This window comes from Lampris incognitus, chromosome 8 (genome assembly GCF_029633865.1).
Source record: "Lampris incognitus isolate fLamInc1 chromosome 8, fLamInc1.hap2, whole genome shotgun sequence".
NCBI lineage: Eukaryota > Metazoa > Chordata > Actinopteri > Lampriformes > Lampridae > Lampris > Lampris incognitus.
In genome coordinates, this window is record NC_079218.1 from 54,898,654 (window position 1) to 54,913,900 (window position 15,247).

At 42.9% G+C, this 15,247-nt stretch overlaps 1 protein-coding gene across 4 annotated transcripts in view; it reads left to right on the forward strand.

The window, feature by feature from the left end:
* ttc3 (tetratricopeptide repeat domain 3) overlaps window positions 1-15,247 on the forward strand; it is a 128,865-nt gene that overhangs the window by 40,902 nt on the left and 72,716 nt on the right. For all 4 annotated transcript variants that reach the window (XR_008810616.1, XM_056285128.1, XM_056285129.1 and 1 more), the window contains one exon: window positions 9,192-9,228. Coding sequence is in view for 3 of the 4 variants with exons in the window: in XM_056285128.1 (XP_056141103.1) it covers window positions 9,192-9,228 (37 nt within the window). In the remaining variant the exon portion in view is untranslated. The remainder of the gene's footprint in view (window positions 1-9,191; window positions 9,229-15,247) is intronic.

Consider the following 15,247-nt stretch of genomic DNA (forward strand, 5'->3'; position numbering starts at 1 on the left):
ATTTGACATTGTGCGCAACATTTGACATCTTCACATGGTAAACATCTGTGACCAGGGGCTTGGTGGGGGTCCCCGGGGTGGAGGGCTGGATGGAGGGCCCCCGAGGCAGACGCACATTTCTAACCATTACATTCATGTTGTCTATCCTTGTAAATAAACCAGTACACATACACTACCGTTCAAAAGTTTGGGATCACATTGAAATGTCCATATTTTTGAAGGAAAAGCACTGTACTGTTCAATGAAGATAACTTTAAACTAGTCTTAACTTTAAAGAAATACACTCTATACATTGCTAATGTGGTAAATGACTATTCTAGCTGCAAATGTCTGGTTTTTGGTGCAATATCTACATAGGTGTATAGAGGCCCATTTCAAGCAACTATCACTCCAGTGTTCTAATGGTACAATGTGTTTGCTCATTGGCTCAGAAGGCTAATTGATGATTAGAAAACCCTTGTGCAATCATGTTCACACATCTGAAAACAGTTTAGCTCGTTACAGAAGCTACAAAACTGACCTTCCTTTGAGCAGATTGAGTTTCTGGAGCATCACATTTGTGGGGTCAATTAAACGCTCAAAATGGCCAGAAAAAGAGAACTTTCATCTGAAACTCGACCGTCTATTCTTGTTCTTAGAAATGAAGGCTATTCCATGCGAGAAATTGCTAAGAAATTGAAGATTTCCTACACCGGTGTGTACTACTCCCTTCAGAGGACAGCACAAACAGGCTCTAACCAGAGTAGAAAAAGAAGTGGGAGGCCGCGTTGCACAACTGAGCAAGAAGATAAGTACATTAGAGTCTCTAGTTTGAGAAACAGACGCCTCACAGGTCCCCAACTGGCATCTTCATTAAATAGTACCCGCAAAACACCAGTGTCAACATCTACAGTGAAGAGGCGGCTGCGGGATTCTGGGCTTCAGGGCAGAGTGGCAAAGAAAAAGCCATATCTGAGACTGACCAATAAAAGAAAAAGATTAAGATGGGCAAAAGAACACAGACATTGGACAGAGGAAGACTGGAAAAAAGTGTTGTGGACGGATGAATCCAAGTTTGAGGTGTTTGGATCACAAAGAAGAACATTTGTGAGACGCAGAACAAATGAAAAGATGCTGGAAGAATGCCTGACGCCATCTGTTAAGCATGGTGGAGGTAATGTGATGGTCTGGGGTTGCTTTGGTGCTGGTAAGGTGGGAGATTTGTACAGGGTAAAAGGGATTCTGAATAAGGAAGGCTATCACTCCATTTTGCAACGCCATGCCATACCCAGTGGACAGCGCTTGATTGGAGCCAATTTCATCCTACAACAGGACAATGACCCTAAACACACCTCCAAATTGTGCAAGAACTATTTAGAGCAGAAGCAGGCAGCTGGTATTCTATCGGTAATGGAGTGGCCAGCGCAGTCACCAGATCTGAACCCCATTGAGCTGTTGTGGGAGCAGCTTGACCGTATGGTACGCAAGAAGTGCCCATCCAACCAATCCAAATTGTGGGAGCTGCTTCTGGAAGCGTGGGGTGCAATTTCTCCAGATTACCTCAACAAATTAACAGCTAGAATGCCAAAGGTCTGCAATGCTGTAATTGCTGTAAATGGAGGATTCTTTGACGAAAGCAAAGTTTGATGTAAAAAAAATCTTATTTCAAATACAAATCATTATTTCTAACCTTGTCAATGTCTTGACTCTATTTTCTATTCATTTCACAACATATGGTGGTGAATAAGTGTGACTTTTCATGGAAAACACAAAATTGTTTGGGTGATCCCAAACTTTTGAACGGTAGTGTATTTGTACATGTTGTTATCAAAGCGCCTCAGTATTGTGTAAAGAGACTAAACTTAACGAAGGCTACTGTGTGAAAGAGCACGTTCACGTATGCTTACGTGATGCGAATAACGGTCAATGAACAGGCTTGTTAAACTAGTTAATGTCAAAGAATAAAATGAACACACTAAACAATACATTTACACATGTAAGTCAACCCTGCCTTTATGCTCAGCGTCGATCCACTGCCTCTTCTGCATCTTGATAATATGGTTAAATATAACAATAATCTTTATTCATGTGATATTGTGTGCAACATTTGACATCTTCACATGGTAAACATCTGTGACCAGGGGCTTGGTGGGGGTCCCCGGGGTGGAGGGCCCCCAAGGCAGACGCACATTTCTTTTTCTTTTTTTTAAAGTAATTTATTTTATTATTTTTCAGTGTTATCATCGGGTTCAGCATTTTACAGAATGTGGTTGAGGTTTTACATAATAATAATAAACAAAAACAAAATAAATAAAATAAAGTAAAATAGAAATAAAAATATTAATGCTCGGCCTCGATCTACTGCCTCTTCTGCATCTTGATAATATCATTAAATTCTTGCACTTCACTAAAGAATACATTGGGAAAAGAAAAGAGACAGAGAAAAGGAGAGATAAGAAATACAATCGATCGGACATGAGAACTCATGGTATATCATGAATATTAACACAGCTAGGGGATGTCAGGCACAAAGTGGTAGAATGATTTCAGACATTTGTACCTTTCATCATACAATGGTCCCGCGTTAAATCTTCTCTTTGCCTCAGCTAGAGAGAGGTTGTCCACTGCCACAAGAGCATGGACAATGGCCTGGTAGAGATAGATAACCTCCAGTTAAAAGGGGTCCCATATTTACAACACAATACAAATTAGTGGTGGGGCGAGCATAACCCATTCACTAAATCGAGAATTGCCCTTTTAACAGTTATAATACAGGCTTTGATGACTGGATAAACAGACAATTATTGAAATCAATGTAACTAAGATTAGATGGTTGAGTTAAACCTCACCTCAGGCATCAGCACATCCAACACGAAGCTGACTCTCTGGAACTCTCTCGTTGGGACATAAGGTGCACGTTTTGTGGCTCCTTTGAGGACCAAGTTGATGTGCTTAAAAACTTCATCAATTTGGTCGTCTTCTTCCAGGTAGGTGAAGACCCTGTCTGGTTTCGCAGACCTGCAATTCACCAGCCACTTGGAGCTGCCTTCACCTGTGATTATTTCCTATAGAAACAAAGACCATGTCAAATAAATGCACTGCAGAAGATCAGGCTTTGATCATCTTTTTTGCTATTAGAAATGTTTTTATGTGTAAGCATTATTATTATTGGTATCATACCAGTGGCCATTTGTCCGACCCCTTCAGCTTCGTGATGAAGTCCACCAATCTTTCATTGGCAGACCTACGGGCTTCTCTTGCACGTTTTGCCATCTTTGCTGTAGTGAGTGTCGTGGTCATCAAGTAGCGTAAAGGAACCTCTAGGGATGTGTGGCAAAGGACAACTTGTGAATTCTAAACCAACCCAGAGTAATTCATCAAATATCGTAAAAACACAACACGCAATGACAATGTATGGTCATTTTGTTGTGGCTGTCCTGTAAAGTTTGTCAAACGTCACTTACCCCCTCTGGTTCTAAGCCCTCATTATGTTCCTGTAATGTAAGAGAGCAACAAGACAGATGATGACTGAAAAATATATTTATTTAACAATGCACTTTTCAGCATTAGTTAATAAGGTGTTTGAAGCACCTGAATGTATTAGTTATTAATGGTTCTGATTATACTGGTAGTTAAATTGAATTTCAATCTGACCTGGACAACTTCCGAAAACGTCCGTTTCCGGAGTCTTGGGAGCCTGAAGACAGGAGGCAGGTCACCTCTCAGTAGAGCTTTGGACTGCTCTGTCCAGTGGGCAAAAACCTTGCCATGCCTTGAAAAGATCAAATAATGAAACCTGAAAAGCTAATTAGACCCTATTCTAGTTCGATGTCTAGTTCGATGTCTGCAATGGGACCTTTTCATACTCCGTGTTGAGTACTTTGCTGCTTTTCCTCGTCTCCCTCCCAATCCATGGGGCCCAATTGTCATATGCCGGTTGGACAACAAATGGATTCTGTGAAGAGTCTGCATCAAAAACATAATTTCAAAAATATTGAAATATCTAATACAGTTCATTCCGGGGAGACGCAGTCACATCCGATGGGACCTGGTGTATTTTACGCTTTTGACAAACTATATACACTGTGGCGCCCCGATCTCCCATCGGCGCTCCACTGTACTGCTGACCCACCTTCGGCACCATGGAGAGCAACCTGACCTGGTCTCACAACACTCACCATCAAAAAATCCTCTGCTTATCATGTGTAGATGGGCGGATTCCCAAAATGCCTCTACGTTGTGTTCACCTTGGCAGTCATCACTCAGTTGTTTCAGCTCACTAACTGCAATCACCAAACACAACATAAGACACAAAATATCCTTTGAGGATGAGTAGTAAGTACATTGTAGTTTATGTGGCACCTACAAAACGGTAGTTAAAAAGCGATTTACCTAAATAGCACTTTTAGGAAAAACTTGCCCTCAAAGTTGAACACTGCTTTTCTGTGGAGGTCCATAACCACCACAGGGGGGTAGAACCCACAGTTTACACATGAGTATGTGTATTCTCTGTTGCAAAGTGCCTCAAAGTGGAAGTATGCTTGAAAAATTAAGATGGTGGCTGGAAACCGTTCTTTACACAAAGCCTCCAGAGAGCTGATGACTCTAGACACTGACACATGATTCTATGGTAAAAAAAAATAAGACAGGAAAAGGTTTGAAATGGAAGGTATGAATATGCTGAAAACACAGTTCTACTGTAACTAGTAACATCATTCCCTGCAATCACTGTACCTGGTAATGTACTTATTTTAAAAATGGGCAAATAAATTGCAGATGTGGAATAGGCTGCTAATTTAACTTTGATTAGTGCTGCAGAAACCACAGCACTAGCAGAAAAGGGGCTACAGAGAATTTGGAAAATCTTGCGACAATAGTTAGTTGAACAATTTTCAATTGATGAAGTCTTTCTGGGTCAATATGGAATAAATGAAGGTCATAACCAGGGGTGCACATAATTTTTTTGGTCTGGTTCTCAAAGGAGCACCTGAGGTTCTTGCTTGGTGCTCACCTTTTTTTAAATACATTTTTCCATGACCCACCCACCTCACAAAATGAACAAAATATGAGGGATAAGTGGATAACATTACATGTACTTTAATTTCAATTGAAAATGAATAAAAGCAGTCGGTTACAACAAAATGTCTGTTCTTTAAAGTGCCATACGTGTGACTTTCAAATGAAATGACTGCTCTTCAAGCAGTGAAAACTAAATATACAAATGACTGCTTTTTCAAACACTGAAAACCAAATCAAACTCACAACAGATACTGCTATTTAAAGCACTGAAAGTTCTGTTATCCTACAGAACATCGTCGTCATCATCATCACTCCCCTCCAGACTGTCTTCCTCTATTTCAAAAACACCAGATGTACTAGGCCTGCTCCTTTCTCGCTGCTTCAGCCTACGATTAGCTGTTTGCATCCACAAGTCTACTGCTGGCTTTGGGTCAAAGGTTTCTGTTGTGAACTTAGATAAGTGGATGTGCATTAGAGATGAGAGGCGATAGTCTGACAGGCAGGATCTGTACTTGTTTTTTATTATATTCAGGTGTGAAAATCCCCTCTCACACGCAGCACTGCTCAAGGGCAGTGTAAGAGACAGCAGAAGGACTTTCTGAATGTTGGAGTAACTGCCTGGGTTGCTGGTGTTCACTACATTGACTAGATCATGCACAGAGGAGGCTGCCAAACGTTTCCCAGCTTTCTTTAAACGCATCCACTCTCTTAAAGTTGAATCTTTGTCAACACGCATGCTGGCCTCATATTTCTCAAGGATGTTACTAAGTGTTGTATTGCCAAAACCGTGGAGGTCTTTCATTTCATTAGGCCAAGTTGTAGGATCAAAAATCAAAAAGTGATCGCATGACTTGAGGGATTCATATCTGCTTTCAAATTCATGAATTAAAGCTCTCAACACATCAATCTTATCCCTGTCAGCTTCAGCATGTGCCACAGTCTCCTCCCTGTACTTGCCCTCACTGCCCATCAGTAGCGTCAACTATCCAATAGCAACCATGAGCTCATCTTTGCATTCACCAATAGTCAGATTGTCTTTCTGGAACCTGAGGGAGGGGAACTGTAAAATGTTCCCAACATCAAGCATGTTGGCTAGGAAACAACGAAAATGCTCTGTGCAGATATGTTTTAGGCTACTGTCATCACTTGTTGCCGCTTGGATCTGATTGGCTGGTAACATTCTCCATATTTTAAACAGAGTCTCTTGTCTCCATGCAGACCATCTGATGTTGTGGAACTTACCTAGTTTGACAAAATCAATGTCTTTCTCCTCACATATCTTTTGAAGTTGTGCAATTCGTTTTGCACCCCCTTTCTTTAAGTAAAAGCTTAGCAAAGTGATGATAGATTTATTAAATGACTCACAGTATGGGGCCACACGATCAGCTGATTTAGCACAGTTCTCCAGCATGTGGGTGGTGCACAGGATATGCACAAGGGAATCCCCGATATCCACCGTCTGACGTAATTTGGGAATGACCCCGTTGTAAACCCCAATGTTGACAGCTGCTCCATCACTGCATACCGACACCAACTTTGCCTTCCACTCAGCTAAACTACAATCATTGAACAGTTGCACAAGTCCATCCACTATGTCCTGTGCTGTTCGGTTGGCCCCCAGATTAATTAATCCAAGGAAGTCTGAGCTGTATTCTCCGTTGCGGGACACAGAAACAATGTACACAATTTCCTGCTCCGTTTTTGTTATATCTTCGGATCCATCGAAAAGCACACCCCAAAATTCAGCTGCTTTCAGTTTTTCCCTTAACTCTGAACTTATTGTCTGAGCGATGCTCTCCGTGATGCGGGATCCCCCTTCTCGGGAATGATAAGCAGTCCCGACGTTAACTCCTAACCTCTTGAGAAGCGGAATATCCTCCTCGTATGAACGCATAGGACGTGCGTGTTTCGCTTTGTGAAAGGCCAACAAGAACATGTTTGTCAGTGCTTGATGTTGTTCTTCCGTCAGTCTGTCTTGCCACGTGTCGAGCTGGCCGCTGGGTCTCTGGTCCTGGCTGCGCCTGTTAGCAATAGCTTCCGCTACTTTCTGGTGTTCTCTGCTGTTTGCATGCTTATCAAAAGCTGGATGGCTGAAGTTTTTCGTCCCCATATAAAAGTGGCAGTTTCTATCCGCTAATGTGGGATTTTCCCGACATAGTTTACATCACATCTCGGTGCGGGCGTCATCTGTTTGAAGCCAGCCGATGTCCTGCAGCCGTTTCTCTTAAAACTTACGCTTTGACTTTGGTTCTGGTTCAGTATGGCGTTTCTTTGGTGGAGATTGAGGAACACCAAAGAAATTACTCAATGTCGCTTGCTTCTTTGACATTTTGGAGAAATTAGTGGCTCATACTCTGCACTGCAAAATGTTTGGTACGCAAATGTGCGGTAAAACACTTGAATCTGGTGCTCATTGAATATTTTAAGTGCGCATGCGCACCTGCGCACCACTTATGTGCACCTCTGGTCATAACTCCTTGTGTTGTCTGTCATTAACACCGTTTTACACACCTGAAGATTGTGCCTTAGGTAAAGGCAAAGCTGCAGTGTCAGAATGACATGGTCATTGAAATCAAGCAGACCATCTGTCCATTCCTGATAACGGTAGCTCATGTGGCATTCAGTACACCTTCTATTGGAAGTAGAGATGTCTGTAATGCACATAAGGATATACATTAGGACATTAAATCAGCTGTATATGGTTAATCAAATGATTAATGTACATGCACACTGTCCTTTTATAAACTAAATAAACTAAAGGATGCATTTAACTTACTTTGGATTACACCATTCATGCCAACTATTCTGGCTTTGTCTGTGATGTGCGAGATTTCCTCCAATTGGGGATTGCCTGAACAGAGCTGGCATGTCGTTTCAGTTGGAATCAAATCCGTTGAACCTCAAACAGTATCCATTTTAAACTCAATTAAACTAATTCATTTACACAAATATTTTAATAAGTGCTTAGCTAGCTACATGGCCTGCAACAATTACGCAAGGAAACATCGCTAGCTAACGTTAGCTAATTGCTTAGAGCAGCTTGACATTTCCAATGTGTTTTCTCCATATTGGTAACAGTTATACCCACGCTCGCTGGATTCCTCGATACATTAAGTTTGATAGACAACATTGAATAAAACCTTAGAAAAGACAACTAACCTTTTTAAAGTATCTTCTTACTGCTGTCGCAGTATCTTCTACTTCTTTCCGTTTTATGGCGGATTGCAATCTTAAAAACGACACGAAGAAGACCAACGTCCGGTTTCATGTCCACCGCGGAGGTCACATGATTTCCTGTCAACTGCGGAGGTCCGCCATTTTGTCTGCAGCCAGATGTATCTCCACTATTTCCCCCAGTTCCCCCTCCCCCCTGAACAGGGGCCCTGACTGACCAGAGGGGGGGCTAGTGTAGCAACCAGGACACATACCCACATCCAGCTTCCCACCCGCAGACACGGCCAATTGTGTCTGTAGGGATGCCCGACCAAGCCGGTAACACGGGGATTCGAACCGGCAATCCCCATGTTGGTAGGCAGCGGAATAGACCGCTACACTACCAGAACGCTTGTTTTCATTCATTCATTCATTCATTCATCATCAGCAGCATCTCCGGGGTCGGGTTGCAGTGGGAACAAGCTAAGTAGGGCATTCCAGACGTCCCTCTCCCCAGCAATGCCCTCCAGCTCCTCCTGGGGGATCCCAAGGCGTTCCCAGGCCAATTTCGACATGTAGTCCCTCCAGCGAGTTCTGGGCATACCCTTGGGTCTCCTCCCAGTTGGCCATGCCCGCTAAACCATGGCCTCAGACTTGGAGGTGCTGACTCTCATCCCAGACATTTCAAAGTCAGCTGCAAACCGCCCCAGTGCGCGCTGGAGGTTGCGTTCTGATGAAGCCAACAAAACCACATCATCTGCGAAGAGCATAGATGCAATTCTGAGGTTACAAAAATTAGTTTTCAGCTACGTTAAATTGCTTAAATTACTTTGTGAAATGGTGTGGTTCTGTTTATTATTCTTATTCTTATTATTTTATTTTATTTATTTATATATTTTTAGTTTTTTTTTTTTTTCCTCATTTGTTTTGTGAAATGTTGTGATTTTACTCTTCGGGTTTTAGTACATATGCCTCTGGCAAAACCACCCACCTTAAAAAGCGTGACTTACATGGATTAAGCTGTTTTTTGTTATTTCCAGGATCCTGAGGTAAAGATGACCAGCCAGACTGAACTAGGTGAGTTTTTGTTCAGTGTTAAGCTATTAGCTTAGTATTGATGAAACACATGCATCCTTTTGAGGCGGACATCCCCATTTTGTTTTTTTATTATTTTTAGGACACACTTGCTATGAAATAAATCTTTATAATATAGTATGAGTGAAATTATAAAGGGACATGATTATAATTTTTTATGACTAATTATTATTATTATTATTATGACACACTACAAAAACCAATAGTGATGTTTACGTGATTATAAAGGACATATAACTGATTTTAAAACTGAAGTTTTATACATATTTAAATTAGTTTAAGACAATGTTTTTAATGAACTATGAGTCTACCTGTTTGAAAACCATCTTACAATAAACCTGGGACTTGAAGGGGGTTATTGGTCTGGTTATTGGTCTGGTTGTAATATAGGGCTTTATGAACCACTTTTTGTGCGCTGTAGGTAAAGCCAACTACTTGCTCAGTGAATTGTAGTTTTATAAACCTTTATTCATGTATTTTTCCCCTTTGTTGAAGTGTAGCCATACCCTTTACCAATTTTATGAGTATGCTGCTACATCTATAGTTTAAATACCACCTAATAGTTAAAAACATTGTTGGTACTCTGTAATATAAGCTACAGCTAATGAGTGCAATGTTAAATTTAAATTGCCAATAAGTAAGCAATGGCAACAGTCAGTAGTGTTGTCAGAACGGCCCAAGGCTTTATTGGGTCCTAAGCAGAATTTTATTTGGCCCCGCTCACCCCCCATGCTAAACCCACCTCCCACCACTGACAATATTATGTCCATGCTTGATCGTTACCATACCTATGAATAGTAGCAATAGACATTTCTATCTTAATGGGGTAACTGTCGCTACTGGTATATTTTGTTCGCTAATCTTAGATTAAAGCACTAGCCATCTAGCTAGCTAAATATGCTAGCTGACGTTAGCTCACTATACTTTGGCTCGTTTGAGGCATCTATTTAACTAATGTTATTGTTAGTGAATGTTAGACACTAAGGAAGGAGAAAAGGACTTGTACCGATTGGCTAGACAGAGAGACCAAGCTGCAAAGGATGTGCATTAAGTTAGGGCGATCAAGGATAGAGATGGAAATGTGCTGACAAGCGAGGAGAGTGTGCTAAGAAGGTGGAAGGAATACTTTGGGGGGCTGATGAATGAAGAAAATGAGAGAGAGAGAAGGTTGGATGATGTAGGGATAGTGAATCAGGAAGTTCAGTGGATTAACAAGGAGGAAGTGAGGGCAGCTATGAAGAGGATGAAGAGTGGAAAGGCAGTTGGTCCTGATGACATACCTGTGGAGGCATGGATATGTTTAGGAGAGATGGCAGTGGAGTTTTTAACTAGATTGTTTAACACAATCCTGGAAAGTGAGAGGATGCCTGAGGAGTGGAGAAGAAGCATACTGGTACCGATTTTCAAGAACAAGGGCGATGTGCAGAACTGTAACAACTACAGAGGTATAAAGTTGATCAGCCACAGCATGAAGATTTGGGAAAGAATAATAGAAGCTAGGTTAAGAGGAGAGGTGATGATCAGCGAGCAGCAGTATGGTTTCATGCCACGAAAGAGCACCACAGATGCGATGTTTGCTTTGAGAATGTTGATGGAGAAGTATAGAGAAGGCCAGAAAGAGTTGCATTGTGTCTTTGTTGATTTAGAGAAAGCTTATGACAGAGTGCCGAGAGATGAGGTGTGGTATTGTATGAGGAAGTCAGGAGTTGCAGAGAAGTATGTAGGAGTGGTGCAGGATATGTATGAGGACAGTGTGACAGTGGTGAGGTGTGCGGTTGGAATGACAGGTGGGTTCAAGGTGGAGGTGGGATTACATCAAGGATCGGCTCTGAGCCCTTTCTTGTTTGCAATGGTGATGGACAGGTTGACGGACAAGATCAGGCAGGAGTCTCCATGGACGATGATGTTCGCGGATGACATTGTGATCTGTAGCGAGAGTAGGGTGCAGGTTGAGGAGAGCCTGGAGAGGTGGAGGTATGCACTGGAGAGAAGAGGAATGAAAGTCAGTAGGAGCAAGACGGAATACCTATACGTGAATGAGAGAGAGGACAGTGGAATGGTGAGGATGCAAGGAGTGGAGGTGACAAAGGCATTTGAGTTTAAATACTTGGGGTCAACCGTCCAAAGTAACGGGGAGTGCAGTAGAGAGGTGAAAAAGAGAGTGCAGGCAGGGTGGAGTGGGTGGAGAAGTGTGTCAGGAGTGATTTGTGACAGAAGGGTACCAGCAAGAGTTAAAGGGAAGGTTTACAAGATGGTTGTGAGACCAGCTATGTTATATGGTTTGGAGACATTGGCACTGACGAAAAGACAGGAGGCGGAGCTGGAGGTGGCAGAGTTGAAGATGCTAAGATTTTCACTGGGAGTAACTAAGAAGGACAGGATTAGGAACGATTATATTAGAGGGACCGCTCAGGTTGGATGGTTTGGAGACAAAGCAAGAGAGGCAAGATTGAGATGGTTTGGACATGTGTGGAGGAGAGATGCTGGGTATACTGGGAGAAGGATGCTGAATATTGAGCTGCCAGGGAAGAGGAGAAGAGGAAGGCCAAAGAGGAGGTTTATGGATGTGGTGAGGGAAGACATGCAAGTGGCTGGTGTGACAGAGGAAGACACAGAAGACAGGGAGAAATGGAAACGGATGATCCGCTGTGGCGACCCCTAACGGGAGCAGCCGAAAGTAGTAGTAGATTGTTAGTGAATGTTCATGATAACATGCCGTAATTGGTCGTGGAAACGTGTTTATCCTGCTGTTTTTTGTCCTCCTCTGCTTTCCTCCTCTTTCGCTTCTCTGCACCAGACGGATAAATCCTTTTAGGTGACATACTGTCGCGATGTACTTATTTACAGTTATAATGCGCATGAACCTGACCCCAGCTCTGACATAGGCAGCGGAAATGATGAAACCAGTGGCATTAATTTGTCAATCTGTTAACAACATGATATCAAAGTATTTAGTTTTTGTTTTTTGGTGATTACTACTGATATGATATATCACACACACAAATATATATATATTTATCAATCTGTCATGTTTGACATTTCAAGTGCTCTTGGGGGCCCCCTGCTGGCGCGGGGGCTCTAAGCGACCGCTTAGTTCACTTATGCCTTGGGCCAGCTCTGAGTGTTGTCATTGCTTGCTCACTGGCAATCTAAATCCATACATTATCAGAACCGCTTATCCCCCTCTTGGGGTCGCGGAGGATGCTAGAGCCTATCCCAGCAGTCATTGGGCGGCAGGTGGGGAAACACCCTGGACAGGCCGTCAGACCATCACAGGGCACATCACAGTTTCAATAACCAAAATCAGTTAAATCACATTGTAGTTGTACTACAAACCATTAAAATGTTCAAACCAAATGGCTTTAATGTCGACAAAATAAGTAAACTGCACTGTCATGTATTGGTTAGTTGTATGACACCTGTCAGTACCCGTAGTGATGATGTCATGAGAAGACACATGGTATGCCGGGACTTTTTCTGATAAAGAGAGCAAGGAGTTGAATACATCTGTGTCATGAGTATGATTTAATGCGCTATGTCTGTCCGTCTAATTGAGTGTATTAAGACAGACAGACACAACACTAGCAACGGGGATTACAACCGTGCTCGTTTAGATTTAGATAGATATTCAAGTTTAGGTAGGTAGGATGGAGAAACCGGCATTCAGAATTTTGCCTGCTTCGCTGAGCCAGCCACGTTGGGTCCAAGATGGACGAGGTGGCTAACGTCTTTTGAGCTATATGCCATCGGCAAGAGACTCATTATTGATGACACTCTACAGATGCTACGAGACAGTGGAGAAGAGCCCTTAGCCAGTGTGGGTTCCATTTCTGCTCGGGTACAATATCGACTCGGGGTCCTTCGACTACGTATGACGTCATGGATTATGTTGCTAGCTAGCATTGTTTAACGCTATTTTTATAGTTATTTAGCTGTGTGTTTTTTACAATCCACGTTGACATAGAGTTGGTTAGTAAAGGTGCGAGGGCTGAAGGCCTGAGCTGTGTCTAAGGAGCGAGGCCCAAACCTCAGGAGTCCTGGACAAGCGAACGCACACGAGGGTTGAAGGCCCGAGCTGCGTCTAACATTAATCTACTGTTTCCCACTGTTCCTAAACTGAACTAGCCCCTCCCCAAGCCCCTACCCAGTCATAATACGTGAAGTAGTGATGTCATCTGTAGTCGCAGGACCCCCAGCATATCCGGTAGGGCAAGTAGATCAAGTACCGACACCGGACCAGATGTACAAGACATATTCTTGACTTTAGGGAACACAGGTAAGCCAGCGGACTATGCGGCGGCAGTTCGCGCTTTAAATCTCTGCTTCGTACCCCCAAATCAACGCAGAATATGCCAGACAGGTGTTTCACAAGCTGTCCCAAAAGCCAGGTGAGACTGCACAACAATTTTCCACTCGTTTGCAGCAGGCAGCCAGAGACTGGGTTTGGGGGCGGGGGGGGGGTTCTGATAATCAGATAAGGGACGCTGTCCTGTGTAGATGTACATCAACATATGTGTGGAGGAAACTGCTAGAACAAGGGCTAGGCCTAACACTCACCCACACGTTACAAATAGCCTCACAGTGTGAAAATGTCGAGGAGCAGATGTCAGCCATGTCATGCACGGAGAAGGCGGAGATAGAGACTGTTTGTCACATTACACAAAATGGAGGGGAATGGGTGAAACGCGCGGCAAGGAAACCAAGGGGAAGTGGAGAGGACAATGAAAGGAAATGTTACAGATGTGGACACCCTGACCAAATGGGCAAGGATCCGAAATGCCCAGCGCGAGGACAAACGTGTCATAAGTGCGGTGGGAAGGATCATTTCTCAAAAGTGTGCCGCACAAAGGGTAGGCCTATAAAGAAACACAGTATGAACAATGTAGAGGCAAAAAATTACTTTGCATGTGTGATTAATGGGAATGAAATGACTGGGAGACTTAACCTTTTGTGTAGGGGGAGTAAATCTGAAAATGCTGACTGACTCTGGTGCAGCCAGTAATGTTATTGATGAAAACACATGGGGATGGTTAAAGTTACAACACATTAAGTGTCATTCATATATCCCTAAGACAGCGAGACAGTCATTTTCTTATGCGTCTAGCCAACCTCTGTCAGTTAAATGTGCCTTTACATGTAAGATTACAATACGTAGCAAAACCGAGCAGACAGAGTTCATTGTGGTTAAGGGCAATGGGGAGCCACTACTAGGAAGGGAAACAGCCATGAAACTTGGAGTTTTAAAAATAGGCGCAGATGTCTCAGCTGTGGTAGACATAAGACAGTCACTTGAACAGCAGTATCCAAAGATATTCCAGGGAGTAGGACGGCTGAACACTAAACAGATAAACCTGTACATAGACCCGAGGGTAAAACCTGCGGCCCAGCTGCTGAGGCGTATACCGTTCAACCTAAGGGGGTAGTAGAGGCCAAAATAAAACAATTATTGGACATGGACATTATTGAACCCGTAACTGGCCCCACCCCATGTGTAAACCTTGTGGTTATTGTACCAAAATCAGACCATGATGTAAGGTTATGTCTAGGCGTGAGACGTGCAAACCAGGCCATAGTGAGAGAGCGATATCCAAACCCTACAGTGGACGAGATACTTAGAGGGATGAATGGCTTGACAGTGTTTATTAAGCCAGACCTGAAATGGAGCTATCACCAGCTTGAACTGACCCCTGAGTCAAGAGAAATCACTACCTTTGCAGTGCATAACGGTGTGTACAGATACAAAAGACTAATATTTGGGTTATCTTCAGAAAGCGACCAGTACCAACATGTAATAGCTAATGCCTTGGCTGGAATTGAAGGTGTTGAAAACTTCTCAGACGATCAGATCATTGTGCACGCAGCTGACCGGCAAACACACGACAGATGCCTGCATACTGTCATGACCAGACTGATGGAAAGGGGACTGACGCTGAACCCGGAAAAATGTCAATTCAACATGGACAGGTTAATATTCATGAGAATTTTGTTGTCTGAAAAGGGC